The sequence below is a fragment of the Diabrotica undecimpunctata genome, chromosome 4, assembly GCF_040954645.1.
Source record: "Diabrotica undecimpunctata isolate CICGRU chromosome 4, icDiaUnde3, whole genome shotgun sequence".
NCBI classification, from domain to species: Eukaryota; Metazoa; Arthropoda; class Insecta; order Coleoptera; family Chrysomelidae; genus Diabrotica; species Diabrotica undecimpunctata.
The window spans coordinates 45,421,977-45,448,221 of NC_092806.1; the positions used below are offsets into that span (position 1 = coordinate 45,421,977).

Consider the following 26,245-nt stretch of genomic DNA (forward strand, 5'->3'; position numbering starts at 1 on the left):
TTTGAGGGAGTTTTTCTATCCAGTGCGGATTGGAATTTGATCAGGATGAAAAAGCAAATTACTATTTAAACAGAATGTGACTATAGACAACGAACTAAGAAATGATTATATTCCTTATTTATAATAAAATCATTTTTATGCAAAATAGATTATACTATTTTTTTTTAATATACCACAATTGCTAGATTTCTTGTACATATTTTAGGATCCCCCTGAACGTTTATTAGCATATCTAAAGTTGTATACAATGCTTACAAAGCAGTCCCTGCACCTCTTTCTACTGACAGCGTGACCTTCTTATTGATCATTTAGTTTTGAAACTATGCTCTATAGCATAGTTTCAAATATAGTATATATATATAGTATAGCATAGTATATAGAAACTATAACTTTGCCCTATATGGAAAGCAAACCTAACCTAAGTGCCATCCTTGTTTATTCAGACTTGGGACTGAACAAAGACGTTGAGCTACTAAAAAATCATGTAGGCGGATTTCACAAGAAATTAAATAATTTTATAAGGCTATATAACCTAGATATTTAATTTAATTTTTGGTAGTAGCGTGACAATATTTAACACGAAGAAAACATATGGTCATTATAATTTTTTAATGGTTAACTCAATTGATTTCAGGTAATCAAAAATGTAGAGAAAATTGGTCATCAGTTGACTGTGAAAAGGCATACAATTTATTTTTGGACGCAATTCTCCTCGTCATACCGCTTATGGTGATGGCAGTGACATACTCGCTAATTACAATAACACTTTGTAAGGGAATGAAGACTGAGAAGACTACACGAGGAAATGGTATGTAATAGTTTCATTAGAATAAAATTCTGTATGTAAAATATTATATAATATAAAAATTAATAAGAAAATCCCAATAGTTGGCTGTATACCATCGTTTAAAAAATCATACAGAAGTTAAAACACTTCACAATTGTATTTAGGTTGGTCTGTGTCGTTTTAACTGACAAGAACCACGTGTTAAAAACCGAGAAGGGAGACATGTAGCTCCTTAAGTATTAAATTTTATCCAATGTCATCGACCTAGAGTCACCATATAATTTAATTTTGGAAAGATGTGAACCCATATATGGATGTCATAGCCACAAATTCATTGTTAGCTTCAACTACATAAGGCATTGAGGATGATCTGATTAGATCGAAAACGTTATGCTACTGTATAAATTTTGACGACACTTATAAAAGTTTTAACTATATGTTTTTATATACCTATATACAATTGTGAAGTGTTCTAACTTCTGTATGTTTTATTATATATTATATTTTAATATATATTCATATTCTATGTATTTAATGTTATCTCACGCTACTTTCACTCTCTTTCGCTCTCTCACTCTCTTTCTCTATCTTTGCCTCTTGTAGTTTCCTTCTTACTGAAGATTATAATTTTCTCCAATACTCCTAAGAAATATTCTCAATTGGTCTCTGTCTTTAGCTGCTTTAAGAGTTCCGCAGAATGAGTGGCCAACTGAATTCTGAATTTGGTTATCTAATCTAGTTGGTCACCGCCCTCTTGGTCAGCTTCCTGAAAGGTTTACAACAAAAGAACTTTAGAATTGGCTGCAGCCATGTTGTAAACAGTCTTTTTTTTAATGTTAAGTTGGCCATCTAATAGGAAAGAAAGAGAAGCGGAAAAGTTGGATAAATGACAGTATACTGTAACTCATGGAGAAAGAAAAAAATCATACAACAAAATAATGTACAAAAATATTCACAGACAAAGTAGAACCATTATACGAAAGGCCAAAGAAAATTTGTAAAAACACAGTGTGAAAAGATAGAGCTGTTAGAACAAAAACACGATACATTTAATTTGCAATCAGGAAGGGAGATTAATAGATAGAAGCAACAGAAATAAAGACAAGAGTACGACAGGGACTCGTACTGTTTCCAATACTCTATAACGTATATTTAGAACACATAATGACAATGGTCCTAGCAGATGGCTTTTATTCATGTCCTTCATTCTTTAAGGAGAATGGTCATCATCATGCTCTATTTTACTTTGTGTGCAGCAGTTCCAAAGAGACCTATTGTTGTTTTTCTTCTCTTCTGCTTTAAATTTTTTCAACTAGGACGTGTATCATCTCCCATTCCCATTTTTTCTTCCACTTTCCCTTGTATAACCAATTGCATGAATAGAAACGTTGTTCGCTTGCTCTTTAATACTCGTAGTTTTCCACGGGAGGTTTACGTCATCAGACTCGGGAAATATATGAAAGTCAATATTTTCTACAGTTTTTTTTAAATTTTTTTATGTACTGTCTATTGTATGTTGTTTTTTAATAATTTAATGTTTAGTTTGTCTTGAGGTTTTTGATTCTTTATTAGTTTCCATCTTGCGCGAACTTTTACCAAAACTTTTTGACCAATATTTCATCTTTCAATATTTAATCTTTGGTTAGGAATTACTGTGTTTGCATTATGTTGTGATAAAGTCCAAGTGTATAATCGGCGAGGATGTAATTTAACCCATGTATTTGTCGCTACCATGTTGTATTGTTTGCAGAATTCGGTCATTCTTTCTCCCCTGTCGTTACTTATTCTAAGTACAAAGTCTCCAATTAATCCAGAAACCTTTCCTCTGCCCAACTTAGCGGTAAATACACCTAAGATAAAAGTAAGGTCTCGTTTTTTGGTCATCTTTATATTTTTTTCTACTTCGGCGTACCACGCTTCCATCTCCTCCATGGGTTTATCGGCCGTAGGAAAATAAGTCTGAATGATAATATTATTTATTGGCTTTTCGGATAAATGAAAAACTAGGCATTGGTCAAAAAATGGCACAAAGCATATGACAGCACTGCTGTATTTGTCTTCTAACTCAGTAACGATTAACCGGATCATTATAACCAGAGTAATAGAAAGTTTTATTCATGGTATTACCTTTAATTGAACTTAGCCATTTATTGAATGTTGGGAAATAAGTCTTTTACTTACAATCCGTAATAGGTTTTATTAAAGTTAAAAATGAGAAAGAGCTGTTCGCTGTTTACAAATTCTAACAGCATCTTCAGGCCTTCAAGAAATTAAGGCTACAAAACATAATGTATATAAACGAATGTGTATATGAAAAAACAAACAAACAATTATTTGAGTAGTACAAACGACTTAATCAATAGTCAGTCAATATGACGAGTAGATTAAATAAAATAGAAATATGTACATGTGTTTTAAATTTAAATTAGGTATTAAGATTTTATAGACCAGCTTAGCTGTGATGTTAACTTTCTGAATTATTTTTAATAAAGTATTATCTTCTTCTTAAGGTGCCCTTTCCATTACTAAAGGTTGGCTATAACTACAGCAAATTCTTGCTCAGCTCAGCTCAGCAAATGAGCTGTTCTTAGTATCAAATATATGTCCATGCCTATCCAGTCTTTTACATTTTTCAGCCAGGAGCATTTTCTTCTTCCTGGACCTCTTCTTAGTTTCACTTCCCCTTCCATTATCAGTCTTAGGAAGTTGTATTTTTCTCCTCTGTAAATATGTCCTAGACAATTTGTTTTTCTGGTTCTTACAATATTTAGGAGTTCTCTCAGTCCACATTCTTCTCAGCATCTTGTTGTTGGTCACGTGATCTGTCCAAGGGATCTTCAGCATCCTTCGAAAAACTCACATCTCAACGGCTTCTACACGTCTCATACTTGTGATTCCGAGGGTCCATGTTTCCACTTCATATATCAATATGTAATAAATGAATGCTTTTACAAATTGGTATCGGATATCCAACGATAAGGTAGAGTTTATGAGGAATTTTTTCATTCTTTGAAAAGTGGACCTTGCATACTCTATACGAGCACGTATTTTAACATCGTAGTCAAGATCGTTTGTTATCCAGCAACCGAGATATTGGAATTTTTGTACGGGTTCTATCTGTTTGTTGTAGATACGAATATTAATGTCGGCATTTGGTGCACGTTTAACGGCAATTATTTTTGTTTTAGTACATTTTCAAAGTATTATAAGATCACAAACTAACAGACTCTGTGAGTTGGTCTGTGTCGTTTTAACTGACAAGAACCACGTGTTCAAGTCGATCAAAGAAACATGTTGCTCTTTAAGTATTAAATTTTAATTATCCAATGTCATCGACCTAGAGTAACCTTAGAATTTAAATTTGAAACAATGTAAAACCATATACTGATGTCACAGCTACACTTTTAATGTTAGCTTCAATTACAAAAGAAGGCACTGAAGATGATCTGATCTAGATCGAAAACGTCACGTTATGCTACTGTATAAATTTTTACGGCACTTTTTTTTAAGTTTTATCATGTTTTATATCTAAATACAAAATTTGTAAAGTGTTTTACTTCCGTATCAGTTTTTTAAACGATGGTATACAGCCAACTACTGGGATTTTCCCATTAATTTTTTTTTTTTTTTTTAAGAAATATATGTGGGGTTTTTTCTTACTTATTTTTTAAAGTACCATTTTATTATTTGGCCATCTAAATTTGTTTAAAGCCAGTATCTGTATTTCTCAATGTTTCGTCTCGTGGCATGCGTTTGCGAATTTTCCCGTTTCAAACAAACTTCTAACGTTCCATGTTGCAATCTTAAAATTAGTATTTAAAATATTGAGACTATTCCTTCCGGGTATTTTTCGCACCTCTTGATCATCTAAGATCTTAGGGACTAGTAGCCGATTCTGTTTTTACTTTCATTATAGTTTTCTTGGGAAATGTTTACCAGACTGGAGATTCCCTTTGCCTTTTCTGATTTGTATTTTAGCTAATCCTCTGGACACAGGCGCTATTTGCAGCCGACCAATCTGGGACAAATACTGCGTACTAGTTCTGGTCCCTCAGGCATTTCATTTCCTCGGTACCATCCATATCTGGGAGGCGTTTTCCCATCCGTCACCTGGGGAGGTCTAGCAGCCCTACATGAGCTAACAGCCTTTAGAGTGATAATTTAAAGGGTACCATCTCATTCATCTGTCGGTCACATTGGTTCTACTCCGAGATAATGTAAGAACCCCACGATATCGTCATTTATTAAAAACCAATCCTTCCCCTTTATTCCTCAGAGTCTGTATATTAGTGATCAATGTGATTACAAGCAAGATTCTTTAATGAAAACTCGCCAAAAAACATAAAAACTTTTACACGTCCGGTTGACAAGTAATTAAACCACGAAGGTTTTCTTTTGGTGAAAAATATTTAACTTATATATCAAAATTGTACAAACATTTTTTACCAAGAAATGTACAATATGATGTGATATTGTTAGACAACTTGAACTACCATTGTAGGTATCGTTGGTTGCATAAAGTGTGGAGACAAATATATTCATTGTAATTGTCACATGTAGTGAATGTGTCTTAATAAAAACCCGTTATATAAGTTAAATAATAATATAAGTTGTAGAATATACGAAATATTAAGAAACTAACGGTCAAATTAAAATTAAAGAATTTCATATATACTCGAACACGTAGTTTTTACACTGCTTGTATAAAAACGTATTCTTTCTTATGTGTAGAAACTACATGCGACGACAAGTAAATGTCTTTTTTCTACTTTATCGAGACAAGAGATGGATACTTTGCTGTCTGTCAGGATATCCGATTGAGCTTGAAGAAAAAGTTGCGTCAAGGAAGATTGAAGTAGATAAATATTCGACATAAGCTCTCGAAACGACAAAAGAATGATTTACTTGTTTTATCGGCAATGGATTTTCACCTCATCCATTTTAACAGCTAGGTTTGTAAAGAACCAGAAGTTGGATTTATATTATTTTTAAAGGGATTTAGAATTGTTAAGCTGTTTCTTATTTTATAATAATATGATTACTCGTAAAATAACTATAGTTGCTATTTTAATTTCGCTATTCATTTCGGGGTCATTTTTATAATTATTGTTGATATGTTGATATTAAGAACTCACGTGGGTAAGTGAGTTTATTGTCTTTATTACATATTAAATATATTTAACTTTTTATTTCATATATTTATTTAGGCACTAACATCAATTCGAAGTTATATATTCTATTCTTCTCTATTCTGTCTTATTTTCTTTATTTTGTTATTAATAATATATTAGTTTGTTCCGTAGTTATTGAACAATGTTAAGAATCAATAGTAAAATAAAAACTGAGCTTAATTAATGAGATTAATGTCCTCAACATGTTAAAGTATTTAAATTTAAAATTGGTATGTAAACTATTGAATTTGATATTTTCGCAGGAGCTATATGTGATTTCTGCGGTTTTCTGAGTGTTAACTTGCGGTGTTAGAAAACCATTGTTTTGGCGACGTTTCGGCCAGGTCACAAGTATAAATCAACTATTTAGAATTCTTTACATTTTCATTCTCTTAAATAAAACATATGGATCAGCCCAGTAGTTAATAAGTCAAAATTTTAATGACAGTAAAATTCTCCTGTTAGTGGTAGTTCTCCATGTTTTAGATAAAATAGATCTCAATGTGTTTGTTGTTTAATAAATGATAATAATATAAACGATAAAGAAGAGACAATAACATTTACCATGAAAAAGGAATATTATAACACACTACCTTTCCTGGATGTTTTAATCTCTAAGAAAGATACTGGATATGAGACTCAGGTGTATAGAAAATCAACACACACCAACAGATATTTAAATTGCAAATCAAATCACAATATCAATATTAAAAAGTGAATCATTAAATCCGTATACGATGTAGTCAAAATTACTTGTTCTAACGAAAATTCGTTCTTAGAGGAAAAACATTTGTTAACATCTGTTTTGTTAAAAACGATTATTCTTTATACACTACTGGCCAAAATTAACGCACCACCTTAAATGTACCATAAATTTGAAGCTATTTTTCTTCTGAACGAATGATTTGATGTTGATGATGTTTTTTTCATATTATAGGTCTCTTTCTAGTAAATCAAAATATTGTTTTTTAAAAAATATCAACGTTTTATCCGTATACGGAGTGTAAAAATAAAGTTATGTTTTTTCAACGTTGTTTGCAACACCCTGTAGAATTTATTAGAAGTAAACGATACATCTTAAGATAAATTTATTCTGTTTTAAGATTTTCGTAAAAAAAATAATTTCGATGTCTCTTTTATCAAAGGTTATATATAACTTTAAATGTAGTTTACGTAAGTTTTAGTAAGTTTTTATTAACATTTATAGTAAACAAAACAACACTTTTTTGGCATTTATTACAAATAAAGCCTAAGAAAATATGACCTAAATAATCTTTAACAATAATCCTTTCCCAAAAACATTTAATAACGAGTATTTCTATCTCTATATCTAATTATTTAATTCATAATTACCTAATTACGGCGTATTTGGTCTTGATCAATTTCATCCCAAACTTCTCTCACCATAATTCTATGTCTTTAAGAGAGACAGGTGGTAGTTATCGGCTCCTGAGTTGACGATCAATAATAACCCACAAATTCTCTATGGGATTGAGATCAGGGCTGCAGGGTGGCCAGTTCATGGTTTGTATTCCAACCTCGTCCAAAATTATTCATGGATCTCACGTACAACATGTGATCGGGCGTTATCCTGAATTTAAAAAAAATTATTTTCTATGTAAGGAGCAAATGGAACTACATGGTTAGACAAAATATCTGTAATATACCTTCCACTTGTTAAGAAAGTTCTTCTTAAAGTAATGTCCGTTCGTGCGATATTTCTCCCCAAACCATTACAGATCCTTCATTGAAAAAAGTAACGGGTCGTATATTACACTGTGCGTAGCGTTCTCTTGGCCGTTGAAAAACTCTTACACGTCTACCTAAGCTATATAAGCAATACCTCAATTCATCAGTAAACAACACGTGCTTCCAATCATCAGCATTCCAGTCAAGGTGCTCTCTGGCAAATTGTAATCTAATTCTAATGATTTACGTTTAAAGCTGGTGTTCTGATTGGTATCCGTATATGCAGATCTTGTTCAGCGAGACGCCTTTGTATAGTGTTTCTACTCATTTGAATATTATGAACATTTGCCACTTGTATTTGTAAACGTCTCATTGTGGGAAAACGTTCTCTTATAGCACGAAGCTGATCTTGACGTGATGTTGTAAGTCTTCCTCTTCCTTATTCACGCCGTCTCTTATGGTCGTTTGTTTCTCGAAAACGTTGAACGACTCGTGAAATTGTAGTATACGATAATCCTAACCTCAAGCCTATTTCACGATAACTTTACCCTACATCAGCTAAAGTAATTACCTGAACACATTCATCTATGCTCAGATTTCTTGAAATGCGGTCCACGTCAACTAACATACGCAAAATAACAAAACAATTTTTTGGCATGTAAACAATGTTGACAGTTTAAAACTGTCCTGTCAAATTGTTTGATTTTTCATAGCCAACTAACTGCTTCCATTAATAAGTATTACAATTCGATAAAATCATGTTATGCTTTGAACGTACTTTTCGTTTTTGATAATAAAGATATCGATGATTTTTTACGAAAATGTTAAAAAAAATAATCTTTTTCGAAATATTAATAAGATGTAAAGTTTGCTTTTAATAAATTCCACAGGGTGTTGCAACATAAGATAAAAAATCAACTTTATTTTTACACCCTATATATGGGTGAAACGTTGACATTTCCCAGAAAACATTAATACAGTAATTACTTAGAAATAGGTCTGCAAAGAGAAAAAAAATTATCGAAATCCAATTAAGGATACACAAGAAAAATAGCTTAAAAATTATGGTGGAGTTGAGGTGGTGCGTTAATTTTGGAGAATAAAAAATCACGTAATGCTTTGAACATACTTTTCTTTTTTGATAATACAGATATCGTGATGATTCTTTTACGAAAATTTGGAGAAATAATGAAGCGGTATCAAAATATTAATAACATGTAGCGTTTGTTTCTGATATATCCCACATGGTGTTGCAAAATTAGATAAAAAACACAACTTTATTTTTAGACACTGTATATAGATAAATATAGATAAATGACATTTCTTAAAAAACATTAATTAAGTCATTAATTAGAAATATACCTACAATGTAAAAAATTAATCATGGAAATCCAATTAAGGGTTCAAAAGAAATATAGTTTTAAAATCATGGTCCATTTTAGGTAGTGCGTTAATTTTGGAGAGTAGTATAGTGTATAAAAAAAGAATTTTTAACAATCGACCGAATAGAACAAAACAACTTAGAATGAGATCTTACAGCGCACATAAAGAATAATGCGAGGAAAATAACAATACCATACGTAAAAGGATTATTAGAATAACTGAAAAATATAGGAAATAAATTCAACATTTCAGTAGCATTCAAAATAACAAACACATTGAGATTTATTTTACCTAAAACTGAACCTAACAATAAACAAGGCAGAAAAAAAATTGTATTTATAAAATACCTTGTGAATGCGATCAGTTTTATTTAGGTGAAACACCAAAGCCATTTAATGTTAGAATAAGTGAACATCATTCTTAGATTAAATATAGTAAATTTGATAGATCTTAAATATGTAAATACACATGGAAAAATAAACATAGGGTTCAATGGAATGATTCAAGTGTAGTCCCAAAAGAAATAAATGATAAAAAGGGAAAAATCAAAGAAGCGGCTCCAATTATGCTAAATGAGACAAATTGTGTCGCAAATTCCTCGGCAGAATGCAGTAGGATCTGGTTCCCCATATTAAAACAGAAAGGTAATATAAGGAAAATACCAATATTAGTAAGTCAGTGACATATTGAGGATACATCATTTGCTGTTTATTGAGAGTAAACTAAATGTAAGACCAAATACTTACCATGTCTAGATAGTATTATGAGTTTTTTTCTGTTTTTTTCTCACGATTTACTATGGAGTCAATAATGGGACAATTTTACTATTATCATGGCATGTGATTGCTTTTTAAAGACGAATCACATGCTGTAATTTTTTCTGAGAGATATTCTTAAGTTAAAGTTGATTTCATGTAATCGAATGAACTATTTGACAATAAAGTCGTCCCGGGAACGCAACTCAACAATATCGGCAGTACCATTTTAATGTATGGTATATGTCTAAAGCTTTAATACAAATAAGTCGGATAAAATAAAATTATTAGAAGAATTTTTCACCAAGAAACAAAAAACAAAATCTGTTTACTTTATTAATGTTTGTATTTTAAGAACGATTTCCGAAGTGAAAATTAAAACGTCAATAAACTTATTTTAAACTTTAATTGTGGCTTATTTCCATTAAAATACTAAGTGGTTTTAAACTCATCAAATATTATTTATTACCAATTCGTTTTGGAAATTATTTCGACGAAGGATTCTTCAATCGAAGTTCTTTTACTCAGCCAGTTCCAACGTCTGGATCGGTACTTATGTTATAGAAAGAAGACAGTTCACAACAACTGTATTTGCTAAAATTTGTAGCTGAAGTTGTGTAGTTTAAGAAAACGTACGTTTGTCCCACGTTTGTTTCCAAAAATCAAAACCAAAATTTTATGTCATATATTTTGAAGATTAGGCTTTAACAATGGAAATAGTAACCGGTTAATGGAAAAGTGAAAAATTTACATGACCTCATGAGAATCGTAGAAAATGGCAAAAATTTCACAACGTTTATTTTTTTAACACTTTTATAGAAACTGACTTCGATTCTTGAAAAATTTCATAAGAAAGTTGCATTCTTCGACTTTAAAGTAATTTTTATTTTTTTTTTTTTCGATAAAACACTCTGATCAAAAGATATTGAATTTTTGCTGTCGGATTGATACATTTAAAATTTATTTCGCGCGCGTTCAAAATCTCCGTTCGCTTCAAGCATTGTTTCTGAGAGAATGGTTCATTTTACACAAATAGTGCTAATAAACATTTCTGTTTAAAATTATCTGAGCTACATTTTTTATTTGAAGTATAGTTTTCTTAACTATCTTTTCTAACTAACTTAAAGATTCTTAATAAATCGATTTTTTCTGTTTTCCCCCTACGGACAGGAGTGGTTTTAGGAAGAAGCCGAGGAGTAGGAGTATTAAACTTTTTTGCGTATTTTTGTGGTCTCAAAATAAGCAGTCTCAGCAAAATTGAGCTTGCCCGTATGATTTTAAGAGATTCAGTGCCATTTTCGCCTCTGGCGTCTGATGGATAAATAAATAAATGTATTTATAACAAAACTAAATCATCTTTGGAATTTGGTAATGTGTTTTCAGGTGTTTCACTTCGAGTTACATCGGAATAAAAATAGGTGAATAAAATTACTCCATGAAAGCTGAGAAAATACGTTTTTTACGTATAGGTACCGATTTTGAACTTTGAAATTCAATTTTTTCAACCTAATTTTTTTGGAATTTTCACACGTAATACCGATGGTTTTTACTATTATTTATATTATATAATATAAATATATTTATATTAAGATATTTGGGAAAGAGCTACGAAACAAAAAAGTAATGGTTCAAAGATTGTCACCCTATTGTTTACAACTACGTCGCAATTGCAGGTCAACTTTGAACGGTTATATCTCAGGAACCACTGCTCGTAATTTAACTTTTTTCTTTTTAAAGAATTGCCTTGCCGAGTTTTTTCAAGCACCGTTATGTGAATTTAATTTAAGCGAATAATTACCGAGATACTATATTTGTTTTTAAACTAAACAATTGTTTATCATTTTAAATCATTGCGTAACAAATATGTTAGATAGGGAATATGCTTTTTTATAAGCAAAGAACTGGCAAACTTCTCTATCGTCTTGTTTTTGTTGTGCCCGATTTTAAAGAATTTCAATAATTTTTTAATTTAGATTGCAAAATTATTATGTGAAATCTATTACACCGATTTTAATGAAATTTGATGGGCTGTTTTATTGTGTTTTAAATATTCTCTAAGCAAATTATAAAGGTCCAAGTGCAATTTAAGTGTTTGAAAAATATTGAATAAAAAAAGGCTTGTTTCCCCCTCTGACTTTATTTATTGCTATTCTGCAGCATAGATAATGCATTAAAACATTTTTAACTAGTCGAGTTTTATAGAAAATTCAATTATCATTATTTTATTTTTACGATTTTGGAATTTGAATTTATTTTTCGAATGTTACTGTCAGCCCCCAAAACATGAGGAAACTGTTTTGTTATTTCTAGGGTGTTTATTTTTATTTTAGCAGCATCACTCAATTGTGGAATGTACAATCAAAGGCATCACATATGATAACATAGCTGGTAGCAAAAAAGCTAATTATATGTCTAGAAAAGTTTGCAGATTATAAATACCAGAGTGTTATGCAAAATCTAGCTCCATAAATTGTACAGAACTTTTCATCCAAGAATAATTAAAAAGTGACAGATATAAAAAAAAACAATGAACTGACAGCAAATTAATCGAAAATTACATATAAATATAATGAATTCTCTAAAGCTGCTTTCAGACCGGGACAATGAAAACCAACAAACAATTCGTCGTTGGTTGACGAACATTTTTTTACGTTGGTAAAATCCCAAAGACAGGCGTTTTTTCTATACAAATCAAGTATCAAAAACATATTTTTATTGCTCTAATAAAAAGTGTTTTTATTTTTCTCGGCACCCAAGTACAATACATTTGGTCGAATCGCCCGATCCCTTTGATGGTACCGCTTCGCTTCGGATTGCCGACGAACACCAACGAACCTTAGTTCCCGTTTACCTAACCTAACCAATAAATGCGTAACGTTGTATGTAGATAAGATATATGCTAGAATAAGACACAAACATCTATTAAAGAAAGAATTTGTTTTGCCTTGTTCTTCTTAAGTTCCATCTTATATGACTGTTAAAAATCATTATGGCTATTAGAACTGTGTTGACCGCCGCTTTAAATGGTTGTGCACTACTTCATTTACACCAGTCCCTCAAGTTCTTTTTCTTCTAAAGGTGCCTATCTTCTAGTAATATTGGCGGCCACATTGACCCATCTTATTCTATTCGCATTAGCTCGAAATAGATCAGTTGGCATTAGACTAGTCCATTTCCTAAGATTGGATATAGCCATAGCCAGGATATACGTCTGCGTCCAGGGCCTCTCTTGTCCTTACTCTTGCGTTGTAGAACCAACTGTAAGAGTTGGTATTTATTATAACACATAATGTGGCCGAAGCAAGCCTTTTTTCTGTTCTTTACGGTGTTAATAATTTATTGGTTTTTTCTTAGCCTCTGGAGAATAGTTATGTTAGTTATGTGATGTATGGATGAAACTCCTAACATACGTCGGTAACACCACATTTCAAATGCCGCAAACCGTTTTATGGCATGTTCTGTGAGACTCCAGCTTTCTACTCCGTAGAGGATGACATAAAAGACGTAAGATTTAAGAATTCTTATGCGTATATTAATACTTAAAGATAAGTGTAAATGACTCTTCCTAAGGCCGCTTAAGTTCTTAAGCCATGATATTCTTTGTCGTCCCACATTTCGCTTTCCTCTATTTTTGCTTTGCATAATAAGTTGCAATAACGATTATTTTTGTCCTCTCATCACATGAATAGAATAGAATTTATTTAATCCAATATACAAAAATAATTTTGTTTTTGACAAGTCAAAGAAATAGTGACAATACATATAAAGTTTTTGGCGAATTTAAACATTACAAACATGTATGTATATATATATATATATATATATATATATATATATATAATAACAATTAAAAAAAATGCGACAAACACACTTAATAGAAATATAAAAACATCAAATATAATTATAATAGGCAAATACCCTGACCTAACTTGTACTATTGTCTAAAAGCTGTACTTAGGTACTCCGTTTTTGAATAGAAACAGTTTCAAAAAGTGTGATTTGATTTTAAGCTTTAACGATAACAAGTGAAGACTTTTTGCTTCATCTGGCAAAAAGTTATACAAACTAACACCAGTCGAATTTTGTATGCTCTTTGTCAAGCTAAAGCTCTATTAGCTCTATTAGCATCTCTAGATCTTGTATCATGATCATGTTTATGTATTCATGCCAGCTTTGTTGGCATGCATTTCAATCAGCGTCTCATATTATATATAGTGAATGTAGTGGCATAATACCTAAAATCTAGAAATAAAGGTTAAGAGTGTTCCCTATACTATGCTCTTGAAAGTATCTTCACTACTCGTTTTTGTAGTTTAAAAATTCGATCTGCGTGAGAAGAATTATCCCAAACAGTCCTTACTGTAAATGGCTATGAAATAGTGCAAAGTAGCACATTATAAGTGCATTTTTAGGAATCATATAAACTAAGTTGCGTATTAAAAATATACTTGTAGCAAGTCTAGAACTTAAGTAATCTATATGAGCACTCCAATCCAAATTATCATCTAGAAAGATTCCTAATAGTTTAACACTATTTCTTGAGATATACTTCCAATCAGAACTAAAAATCAAATTCTGATGTTTCTCTTCATTTAGTTTTAGCCCATTATGTGCAAACCAGTTTTTTGCTTTCTGGGTATCACTATCTATTTTAATTTTTAAATTATTCTGTTTAATGTCATTATTTAAGAGAGTTATATCATCTACGGAGCAAACATATTTTATAGGAAAAAAGTGTAGTGAAATAAATGGTTCAGATAAATAAGAGACAAAGTCGGTCCTAATATCGAACCTTGAGGTACACCATATTCGACAGTGTTAAACTCAGAATAGCTGTTATTAAGAAAAACTACCTGTTATCTTTTTGTTAGGTATGATCTAAATAGATTAACAGTGTTTCCCCTAATACCGTATTTATGCATTTCTTCCAACAGTAATTCATGCGAAACACAGTCAAAAACTTTGGATGAGTCACACAATGTCAAAGAGACAAAATGACCTTCCTCCAAACCATCAACTAAAAGTTCTGAATACTTAAGTTTTCTTTTTTTTTGTAGTCAATATTACTTTCTCTGTATTTTCTATTTTTCTAGTTACTTTTAAGTTTGACATTCTATGGGTCTATGATATTCGTAGGATTCTTCTGTTGTAACACCAAAATTCAAAGGCAGCCAACCAAGTTTAACGAATGATGCTTTTTCAATATGTTTCTTAATTTATTTAGTTTGGTTTACATTTGATGTTATCCATATTCCAAAATAATTGTGAGTATCCACTCTCTCAATTACAGTATCTTTAACAGTCAGTTGGATGTTTGCCTCTGCTGATTTTGTAACAATCATGCATTTAGTTTTCTTTGAACTCATACTTAGATCGTATTCATGACAGCATTCGTTAAGGCGTTGACGTCATCCGTCATTATTACTGTATCGTCTAGAGAACGCACGTTATTCTATTGTATATTGTACTGTATTGACGCTCTCGGCTCCAATGAATCAGTCTTTCAGAGATACGGCTTGCTCATGCAGGACCATCTCTATCTGCTTTGACAGTCAAGTTGCGCTCAGGGCTTTGGAAGCATCCCAAGTTAGCAGTAAGCTGGTTCTTGAGTGCAAAAGAGCACTTGCTAATGTGCAATCGCTGACCAATAGAGTTAACTTGGTATGAGCACCAAACACAACGGCGTGAAAGGAAACGAATGAGCTGATACCCTGTCAAGACAGGGCTCGTCCACGTTGTCTTTTTGACATGAATCTGTAATTGGAGTGTCTTACAGTACTGGTCGGGGTATTCTCAAAGAGCTTCTTCTGTGGAGGTTTTAGGACTTCTGGGTCAATTGTGGAGGTATCAGACATGCTAGGGTCCACATTGTGGGGCCATTTAAAAGTCTTACAGAACAGTTTTTTCTACTAGACCGTAAAAGATACTCTCTGGTGGTTAGTATACTTACCGTCCGCTGTAGACTCAGGCGGTACCTTTATCTGTTTAGATATGCAGATGGTTCACCGTGCCGTCTTTGTAATAAGGAGGAGTAAACCTTCTTACATGACCTCTGGAATTATCCGGCACTAGGAGGTGATAGATTCTAGGATCAGTCGTTATACAACCGAGTCAAATGAAGGAGTTGCCCTTAAAGAGACTGGTGGCTTTCTGTGAGGCTACAAGGTTACTAAAGGATTAGACGTTTGGAACGGCAGGAAGGGCTTTAACTTAAAGCAACTGCAGATTATAGCAGATAGAGAACAGCTTAAATATATCTGTCTTAATATATCTCGCTTTCATTTAAATATGGACCTAGATTGTTTTTGATTGGTACATTTTTAATAATACTTGTGGACACAATTTAGTATTTTTTTTTTGGGGTAAACCTATTTGTACCAATTTGTTAGTATTAGCCACTAACGCGTAAAGTTGGAACAAGCTTTGCAGAGGGTAAAGGTGACATATTATAGTTTCGTGCCACGGAATAACATTTTTGCTTGGCTTTGAATTGGAATATTTTCCAGGTAGGTTGCTAAGTTTTTTGTCCCATTTTTGAATATCTTCTACGTTGTAGTCATATGGGGTGCCCAAAATAGATTTGATCTGATAAAATAGACAGTATGGTCTTCTTTATCAATACTTTAAGGTACCTCGTTACCAGCAATTTCTTTATTTTCTGAAATCTTAAACAAAGTACTAAGGTCATACATTGTCAGTTTTTTAGATACTATTTGCAGTTTCAAGTTGCAAACTTTAGAGTCTTCTACACTATTTTGTTTATTATAAGCACACTTGAGCATAAAATATATTGCTAATAATTTATCTTAAAATATGGTAGAAGTGTTTTCCAAAGTAACCCCTATGGTTACCGCTTTCTTTTTTTTTGCCCATTTATATATTACATAAGGTATCTTACCTTGTTTGATTTGAGTATTTTATTTATTGCTAACTCACACTAGTTTATGATGATAGGTAGTGGAAGTTTTTTTAAAGACGTAATGTCTAAAATCTTCTAAATATATAGCGTTGTTTCAACCCTAAAAATCTTCAGATATCCAGTGAGATCGCGAGATTTCAAATATAGAGCAAATTTTTGCCCAAAGGGAATTTCTAAGGCGATATTCCATAATATGTTTGTCTAAAGCATGAAGGTCTGGCATTATCTCTAAGGCTGCAATAAGGAACAATCTCAGTGCACTGTTATTTAAGGTATCTTGCATACAATCAGCAGTAACACCACCATACTTACCTCTTATAACTATAAGCAGATCGTTTGCTATAACCAGGGAACGAATACCTTGCTACTATTTAATTTAAAGTAGCAATTTATAATTATATACTGCATACGTCTAAGTACTGGTTATTGGTTTATTTTAACCAACAAAAATACCTCTTGTTTTATCCCAGATACCACAAACTTATCCAAACGCATTGTAGTACAACATTTTAATTAAGGACATAACTCTTGCACGATTTAGTAAATGGCCTAAAATTTTAAAAGTTTAAGCTGCTGAAATACTTTGGAATACTCTGGCAGCGAGTAATTATCGATCATACATCTAATTAATGCTCATCCATAAACAAAAACGACTTTCCTAATGAGTAGATATATCACTTTCGAGGAAAATCTAGCCAACGTTATTTCTGGATGACCTAAATTATTCTGTTTTTATTTTACAAGGAATATATGATCCTGCTTTATGTCGCCCTTGTCCCATATACGCAGTGACTTTAAAGTCAAAAGCTGCTGAAAGATGTGGAATAATAAATTTTAAACTTCAGGTAAAGAATTCTGCAACACGCGCATTATTAAGATCCCTAACAAGGCGTTGGTTGTAGTCGAAGTCGCTGTGAAGTATTTTGTCGGTATATACTTTATTTTTATAAAAATAGTTCAGCCTAAGACTCTATTTCAATATAACTTTTTCATTTTAATCTTTGAACTATTTCGACGTTAACATTGAGTATTTCGCTTTAACTACATACTTGCGTTACAAAGATACATCGGTAGATATTATAAATGATATGACAGTATGTCTTACGCCATTATGAAATTTAAAAAATAACGTTTACTGAGACTTACATAATTTAGACGTAGTTATGCAAGACGGGCTCAACTCCAAAAAGTGTGTTTTTCAGGAAAGATTTTTCATTTCTTCCTACCTTTACATTGAACTTTTCAATCCTTAATATTCATTGCTACAATATATTTCTTAGCGCCATCTAGAGATCTTTTTTAGGCATTTTGCTACACCTGAGCTATAGTGTTGTCCAGTTGGATATACTTCGCAGTATATCTGTGTGTAGAAGTCTTGTAGCAATTTTCTTTCCTATATTAAAAACCGCTACTTTGTAGTTAAACTACAATACAATACAATACAATACAATGTAGTTGCAACAATAGTAATAAGTCTAAAAAAATTTTTATTTCTATCTTGGTCATCCGTGGATATCACGTTAAAATAAGGAAGGAATGTATATATATTCTGGCATAATTGTCAGAATATATATACATTCCTTCCTTATTTTAACGTGATATCCACGGATGACCAAGATAGAAATAAAAATTTTTTAACAATTATGCCAGAGTTAGAATAAATCGGGAACTAACCGATAGTTTCAGGGTCACAAAGGGCGTGAGACAAGGCTGCATACTAAGCCCAATTCTATTTAACATCTATGGTGAATGGATAATACGGAAAGCTACTGAGGACTGGAACGGTGGCATCACAATTGGCGGAAAGAAGATTTGCAACTTGAGATATGCAGATGATACTACTATCCTCGCTAGTTCTGAAGCTAAATTGATTCACATGCTACAACGGATAGAAGACGTAAGCTTAACGATGGGCCTTAAAATAATCAGAGATAAAACGAGAATCGTGATAATTGACAGATCTAACAACAATCAAAATCATCTGGTCATGATAAACAATATCGCTGTTGTAGATAAATTTGTGTATCTGGGCTCATTAATAACCAACAAAGGAGGCGGCTGTACTGAAGAAATAAAGCGGCGATCAGCAATCGCAAAAAGCGCTATGGCAAAATTAACAAAAATTTGGAAAAGCCATGAAATAACTACCGATACAAAAATAAGACTAGTAAGAAGTCTAGTTTTTCCAGTTTTTACTTATGCATCGGAATGCTGGACCCTTACTGAGAAAGACAAAAAAAAATAGATGTATTTGAGATGCACTGCTGGATACGAATGCTGAGAATAGCATGGGTGGCTCGAAGAACAAATGAATCCATACTGGACCAGCTAAAAATAAAGAAAAGACTAAGAACACAAATATCAGAACAAATAATAAGCTATTTTGGACATGTGCTTCGAAGAAATGGTCTTGAAAAACTTACCATCCAGGGAAAAGTAGAAGGCAAAAGAAATAGAGGTAGATCTCCTACACGATACACGGACCATATTATTGCTACCATTGGCGCTCCATTGTCAGAATGTGCTAGAATGGCAGAAGATAGAAAAACGTGGAGGAACAATGGGAAATTTAGCTAATAGCTTCATGATATCACGATACCTGCATCAGGTTAACGACTAAGAAGAAGAAGTATATATATTCAGGGATTCTACAGTATTCACTGCCTTCCCTCGCTCAACCGTTTCCATCTCTCTCTGTTGTCCCATTCTCCATCGTTTAGGCCTTTCCTACTCATGGCGTCATCTACTTCGTTCCTCCAGGATTTTCTGGGTCGTCTTCTTTTCCTTCTTCCTATGGGGCTTCATTCTGTTGTTCTCTTTATCCATCTGCTGTCGCTAGTTCTTCTTACATGCCCATACCACTTTAGTCTTTTTTGTTATATATATTTTAGTATGTCTGTTTCTATTGATGTTCTTTGCTTTATTTCGTCATTACTTCTCCTATCCATTCTTATTACTCTTCAGCATCTTCGCAGACATTCCATCTCTGTTGCTACTATCTTACTGCTGTGTTTCTTGTTTATGATTCAATTTTCAGCCCCATATGTCATAATACTTCGCACTAATGTTTTATAAATCTGTGTTTTTGTCTTCATATTTAGGTGTCTATCCCACCATACTGAGTTAAGTTGTCGGATTGCTGTTCTTGTTTGTCCTAATCTTTGTGTAATTTCTTCCTCTGTTGTTGCCTTTTTCGTGATTATAAACCCCAAGTATTTGAATTTATCCTTTCCTTTGATTGTTACGTTGTCATCAATCTGTAGATCTTCTATGTCTTCTTCACTTGTAGATAAGTACTCTGTTTTCGCAAAGTTAATATCTAGGCCAGCCTTGTGGAAGAAATATGCCGTACCAAATAAGGATGGGTCGATCGTCAAGAGATTTTAGTCTTTCGTGGTTTATTTACGAAAATATCTACTCTTTAGTTTTTTTTTGTTTTAATGTTGAATGATTGATGTTTTATAGTTGAATGGAATTTTAGTTAGGAGCTGTATTAAATAGTGGTCAGATCCACATTCTACACCTCCAGAAACTCTAATGTCTTTTACAGTATTCGCCAAAAAACAGTATCAACAGTGAACATTGGATTTATTTTTTAATTTACATGTTCAAAATGTGCATTATTGCAGCTCAAACAAGCTTCATAACGTTTTTTGCAGATTACCCAACATATTTATAAAGACTAGTTTCTGCAGTTGTTGAAAAGAGAATGTTCTTGAAGTATCGCTAGTCTGTATGGCTTGTTGTGCCATCCTGTTAAAACCGTTGCGTGTGCATCTGCAGATTTCGTGCGCGGCAAAAACTTTACAAATCTCTAAGGCGTTATAAAAAACTCGGTACTAGTTTTTGATAACGCCTGTTATCATAGTATTCAGTTAAAGCGGGCGCCTACATCAATCTAAAAAAAATGAAATGATAGAATCGTTAATACAGTAAATATGCCATTTATACCTACCACTTTAAAACCTGAATTATATAAAATCATCAAATATCATAAACTTCATCATATAAAATACAAGTTCAGCGATATTTTACCTAAGCATAGCCATATTTCTTTGCGTTTATCTCCGTACCACCCTGACCTAAACCCAATTTAACTTATATGGGCTAGAGTCAAAAATAATGTAAACCAGAAAAAAGTTATCTGACAAAAACTGGCTTAAGAAGTGTTCAAAAAAATTGATGCAAATAAGTAGAGAAAACGATGTGACCATGTCATTAAGAAGGAAGATAAATACAGGTACAACAAGATAATGATTGATAATCCCATGGAAATAGTTCCAATTTTTTTAATGTTATCAGCGACTTTACCAGTACAGAGTTTTCTTCCGATGATTAAGAAAATTAATTATCATACAATTACTTTTTCAATTACCACTTTTCTACACTTGGTACTCGTGTTAGTTTTATAATAAAATAAAATATTAAAATTAAATAACTACTGTGTTACATTTTGTTATACAATAGGCTCCATTTAATTTGAAAGACAGTATCAACGTAGTTTTATTTGTTATTTAAATTCGGTCATAATTATTATTAGGTACAAGACAACTACAGAAAGGCGTCTTAGTTAACAGAGTGCTTCTAAACAACATTATATATGCTGATGACGCAGTAATTTTTGCAGATAGCCTAGATGGTTTACAAGCAATAATTTCGCGCATATCAGATATAGGTCGAGAATATCGGCTTGATCTCAATACGAACAAAACAAAATATATATTAGTTAGTAAGCGCGAAATATTAAATACACATCTTTTGGTAAACCAACAGCCAATTGACAGGGTAAACAGCTACACATATCTTGGTACTAACATAAACAGTCAATGGGACCACTCTACTGAAATAAAACAACGCATAGGGAAAGCAAGATCAGCGTTCGTACAGATGAAGTGTTTTTTTAGAAATCATGATTTACCACATAGTACCAAAATCTCTAGTAAAGTAAAGATAGCCGTGATGATCGCCAACATCCGGAACGGATAGGCACTTTAAGAAGAAGAAGACCAAAATCTCTATTATCAGATGCTTTGTGTTTTTTTACATTATTATACGGAGTATAGGCATGGACGCTCTTTGAAGCTTCTTTAGGTAAGTTCGAAAGGAAATCTCGAGGCTTTCGAGATGTGGTGTTACAGGTGTCACTCAAATTTGTTAGCCATGGGCGTAGCAAAAAAAAATTTGGAAGGAAATAAATTGGGAAAAATTTTGAGATACTTTGAACATGCTTCACACTTGTTTTAAACTTAGTCCTTAGTCCATTTTGGTATTAGCAAAAAAACTGCTCTACTATTACCATTTTCTACTCAGTTTTTCCGGTTAATTATAAATAAGCATAATAAAATTACATGCGCATTTTTACAGCCGTCTAAATTTCGGTACTGTTTATTTTGGGGAATACTGTACTTTGAATTTAGATTTTTGTTTTATCATGATGTAATATACTATCAAACTATGTTCCTTTGTATGTTGGTGCCATGTATATTTGTATATGTCAAAATGTTAGCAAATACTTAATCTTTTTTCTCTCTAATTGGACAGATATTTGCCTATTTCCTACGTGCATTTGTTTATACCGTCCGTAACTTGAGCTTGAATATGGTTTAGATGTATAAACTCCCATTATTGTCGAATTATCTCCATAGATGTTAAGGTTGGCAGTCACTATTCCTTCATTGATAATTTGCCAAAAACTATTGTAAAGTATTGTTTTTAAATCAAAATTTATATCCAACTTTTAATTTACAGAATATAAAATATAAGGATTTTTTTATTTACAGGTGCAAATACTGTCAACGTGTACGTCAATCTAAAGGGACGGAGTTCGACTCGGAGTTCTTCTTGTAGGAACTCATTTTGTCCATATTCCAGTAGACAGCAACTTCAACAAAATTGGTCCCAAGATTCTAACAGCCCTATTATAGGTTCAAGAAGACTGACTACAGGTTTAAGAAAATCCAATGCAGAAAGAAGCCTACTGAATAAAAGAAGAGTGATTAAAATGTTGTTCGCAGTGGTGCTCGAGTTTTTTATTTGTTGGACTCCTCTATATGTTATTAATACTATAGCTCTGTTTGACTCGACAGTTGTTTACAAAAGCATTGGCTATACCGGAATAAGCTTCTTTCAATTACTAGCTTACACTTCTAGTTGTTGTAATCCAATCACGTACTGTTTTATGAACTTTGGTTTTAGGAAATCATTTCTTAATATGTTTAAATGTTCAAAAAGATTTAAGAGTTCAGGGATGACTGGAAGTGAAATTAACATGGAAACCAAATGGACTAATAGGTTAAGTGAACCTGCCTGAAAAACGGCATCGGAACAAATTTATTTGTAAATTTTCTAATTAAGTTAGCTTTCTTACTGAAAGGCTTAAATTTTTATTAATGTAGTTACTTATTTATAAATCCAGCTATTATCTCTATAAAACTGCAGCATTGTAAATAATGAATTGTTAGTACCTATGTAAGTTTTAAACTATTACAAATCTAGTTTAAAATCAGCAAACCAGACATCAACATCAAAAAATTGTATGTGTTATTGGCCTGACTGATCAGGAGTTCTACCAAATTAATTAACTTCACGTATTTTACACTTAAATAGGGTTAAAACTCAAATGGTAAAATGTCTATCACGCAAAAGGCCTGTGTTTGATACCTAGCACCAACAAAAACATTAAAAATATTTCTAAAATATCTACATTTTTGTGTTACACAGGTAAACTAGTACAGCAATATGCAATCAAATACTTTAGACTTTTGCCATACTATATCATTAACTTACGGAGATAAGCAAAAAGAGTATTTAGTCGGGGTATCTCGCCTGATTAGGTATTTGAAGTTTTTTATGTAGTAAGTATATGAGGCTATATTAAAAACTTAATACTTTTCCTATAGTAAATTACATTTAGACTAGGCGGGATCTGTAGAAATTCAGACCATAATGGACATTTTCCATAGGAAGCTATTTTTTTGCTGGAATCCCTGCAGGATGTGCCCAATATCGATAATCACGATATGCGCCAGTCGCAAACCCTGTGCTAAATTTTTAATTTAACAAAATCTGAAAACAATTGAAAATTTCTCGTTTTTTTGCTCCTGTTTTCGTTTATAATTCGGAAAATATTGATCCTAGAGAAAAAATTATAACAAGTTAAAAGTTTCGGTATTCAATTTTACACAATATTTCGTTAGCTAGAAATTGAAAATTTAATGTTTATTGTTGAAAAAATAGCAATAATTGGAAAAAAAGTACAAAAAAATGAAGTTAATACCTTAAATGTTTTCGACTTTCTAAACTTGACTTACAAGCTCCATATTCCGCCTAGAAAAACTTTTTAATATGTTTAAAACGTGTGCTAAATTTTGTTAAGATCGGTCGGATAGGTTTTGCATAATAATTTTGCAATCCAGCCTACTGGGAAAACATCGCAAATTTTCAAATTTATAGTAGGCCCTAAATAAAGCTCTCATATAGTTGCACATTTTTTTGCATATAAAGGAAGACTCAAACTTTCAAACGCTTTTTGTAAAATTCAAATCGGTTTACTAGGAGAGCCTAGAAAATTTTTTAAAATTTTCATAACATTTTTTAGGCTTATAAACAAATTGAATAACTTTACGAGCTTTAAACATATCCTTCCAAAAAAAGAAAAAGACTTTAAAAAAAATTATTGAAGATTAAGTCAAAATAAACTTTATTTATGAAAAAAAATAAAATTTTTCGTTCGCCTTTGTTTTAACAATTTAAATTATTTATTAACAATTTATAAATACATATTTGTTTACTAAAAGTAACAATTTACTTCAATGTATAAATTGCAAGCTCAAAGAAAATGCATGACAAAAAAATGCAATTACTTGTTTAACATACAATTTTTTATTGCAAATTTCCCAATTAGCAATTAAAAATGTTATTTGAAAATATGATATTTGAAATCCTTGTCGTCCGAGACATCGATTCAAAAAAAGGAGCAAAATTGGTTAACAAGAAGCCAAGATAATGCAATTTTTATCGCGCGCTATGATTTTGAACTCGCCGATTCACATTTCGAGTGAATGTCCCCCACCACCACCTCTCATGCATTCCGAGCGACAGTTTTCGCGAAAACGGTTTTTTATTTGTCATTTTTATGAATGTTGGCATGAAGCGCATTACGTAAAACTTTTCATATAAAAAGTACTTGACAAGACGAGCATGTTTGTTTAAAAACGAGCCCTCTATCACTTATAGTTACACGGCAAATGTATGCCAACTTTGACCTTCAATATCTCGGCAACCAGTAAGCCGAATGTATCTTTTTTTTTAAAGAAGCGTCTTTTCATGTTCTTTAAGTGTATAAATTTTGAAATTGATATGTTTAAAGCTCATAAAGTTATTCAATTTGTTTATAAGCCTAATATATATAAAAAATGTTTAAAACTTTAAAAAAATTTCTAGGCTCTCCTGGTGAACCGATTTGAATTTTACAAAAAGCGTTTGAAAGTTTGAGCATTCCTTTATATGTCAAAAAAAGTTACAACTATCTGAGGGCCTTATTTAGGGCCTACTACAAATTTGAAAATTTGCGATTTTTTTCCAGTGGGCTTGATTGCAAAATTATTATGCAAAAACCTATCCGACCCATCTTAACAAAATTTAGCACACGTCTTATACATATTAAAAGGTTTTTCTAGGCGGAATATGGAGCTTGTAAGTCAAGTTTAGAAAATCGAAAACATTTAAAGTATTAACTTCATTTTTTTGTACTTTTTTTCCAATTATTGCTATGTTTTCAACAATAAACATTAAATTTTCAATTTCTAGCTAACGAAATATTGTGTAAAATTGAATAACGAAACTTTTAACTTCTTATAATTTTTTCTCTATGATCAATATTTTCCGAATTATAAACGAAAATAGGAGCAAAAAATGAGAAATTTTCAATTGTTTTCAGATTTTGTTAAATAAAAAATTTAGCACAGGATTTGCGACTGGCGCATATCGTGATTATCGATATTGGGCACATCCTGAAGGGATTCCAGCTAAAAAATAGCTTCCTATGGAAAATGTCCAATCCAAAACAGATCCCGCCTAGACTAATTGTGATTTTTAGTTTGTTAGAAATTCGGGCCAAAAAATATTCGCCAATATAAAGTCAAGCATTTGAACTAAACTTCAAGGTCTTCTAATTCTATTTATGTATTTATTTAGTGTATTTCTACATAATGGTTAGGATTTCTGTAGAAACAGAGAGGACAATACATTACAAGCAGTAAATAACAATAACTATTTTTTAAAAACAAACATTGAGTTGACAAATATATTCAATTGTCTCATTGGTCGCAACTAAGAAATTGCACGGATTGCCATTGTAGGATCTCATCGGGCGTTTCTCCACTAGATCGATAACAGTTTGTCTTTCAGCATCGTATTAGCTATGTTGGGACGGAATTTTTCCCCACCTGAAGATTCGATTTGGTTGGTCGAAACCATCTGTCTTGCTTGTATTACATGGCATATTACGAGTACCAGAAGAAGCATTCTTCTACCATGTTCT

At 32.1% G+C, this 26,245-nt stretch overlaps 1 protein-coding gene across 1 annotated transcript in view; it reads left to right on the forward strand.

Annotated features, from left to right (window-relative positions):
- Positions 1–23,404, forward strand: part of LOC140438644 (cholecystokinin receptor-like) — a 38,440-nt gene extending 15,036 nt beyond the window's left edge. Inside the window, exons 3-4 of the mRNA XM_072528299.1 lie at positions 635–808; positions 22,485–23,404. Coding sequence (XP_072384400.1) covers positions 635–808; positions 22,485–23,014 — 704 coding nt within the window. The 3' untranslated portion in view covers positions 23,015–23,404. The remainder of the gene's footprint in view (positions 1–634; positions 809–22,484) is intronic.
- Positions 23,405–26,245: the final 2,841 nt, after the last annotated feature.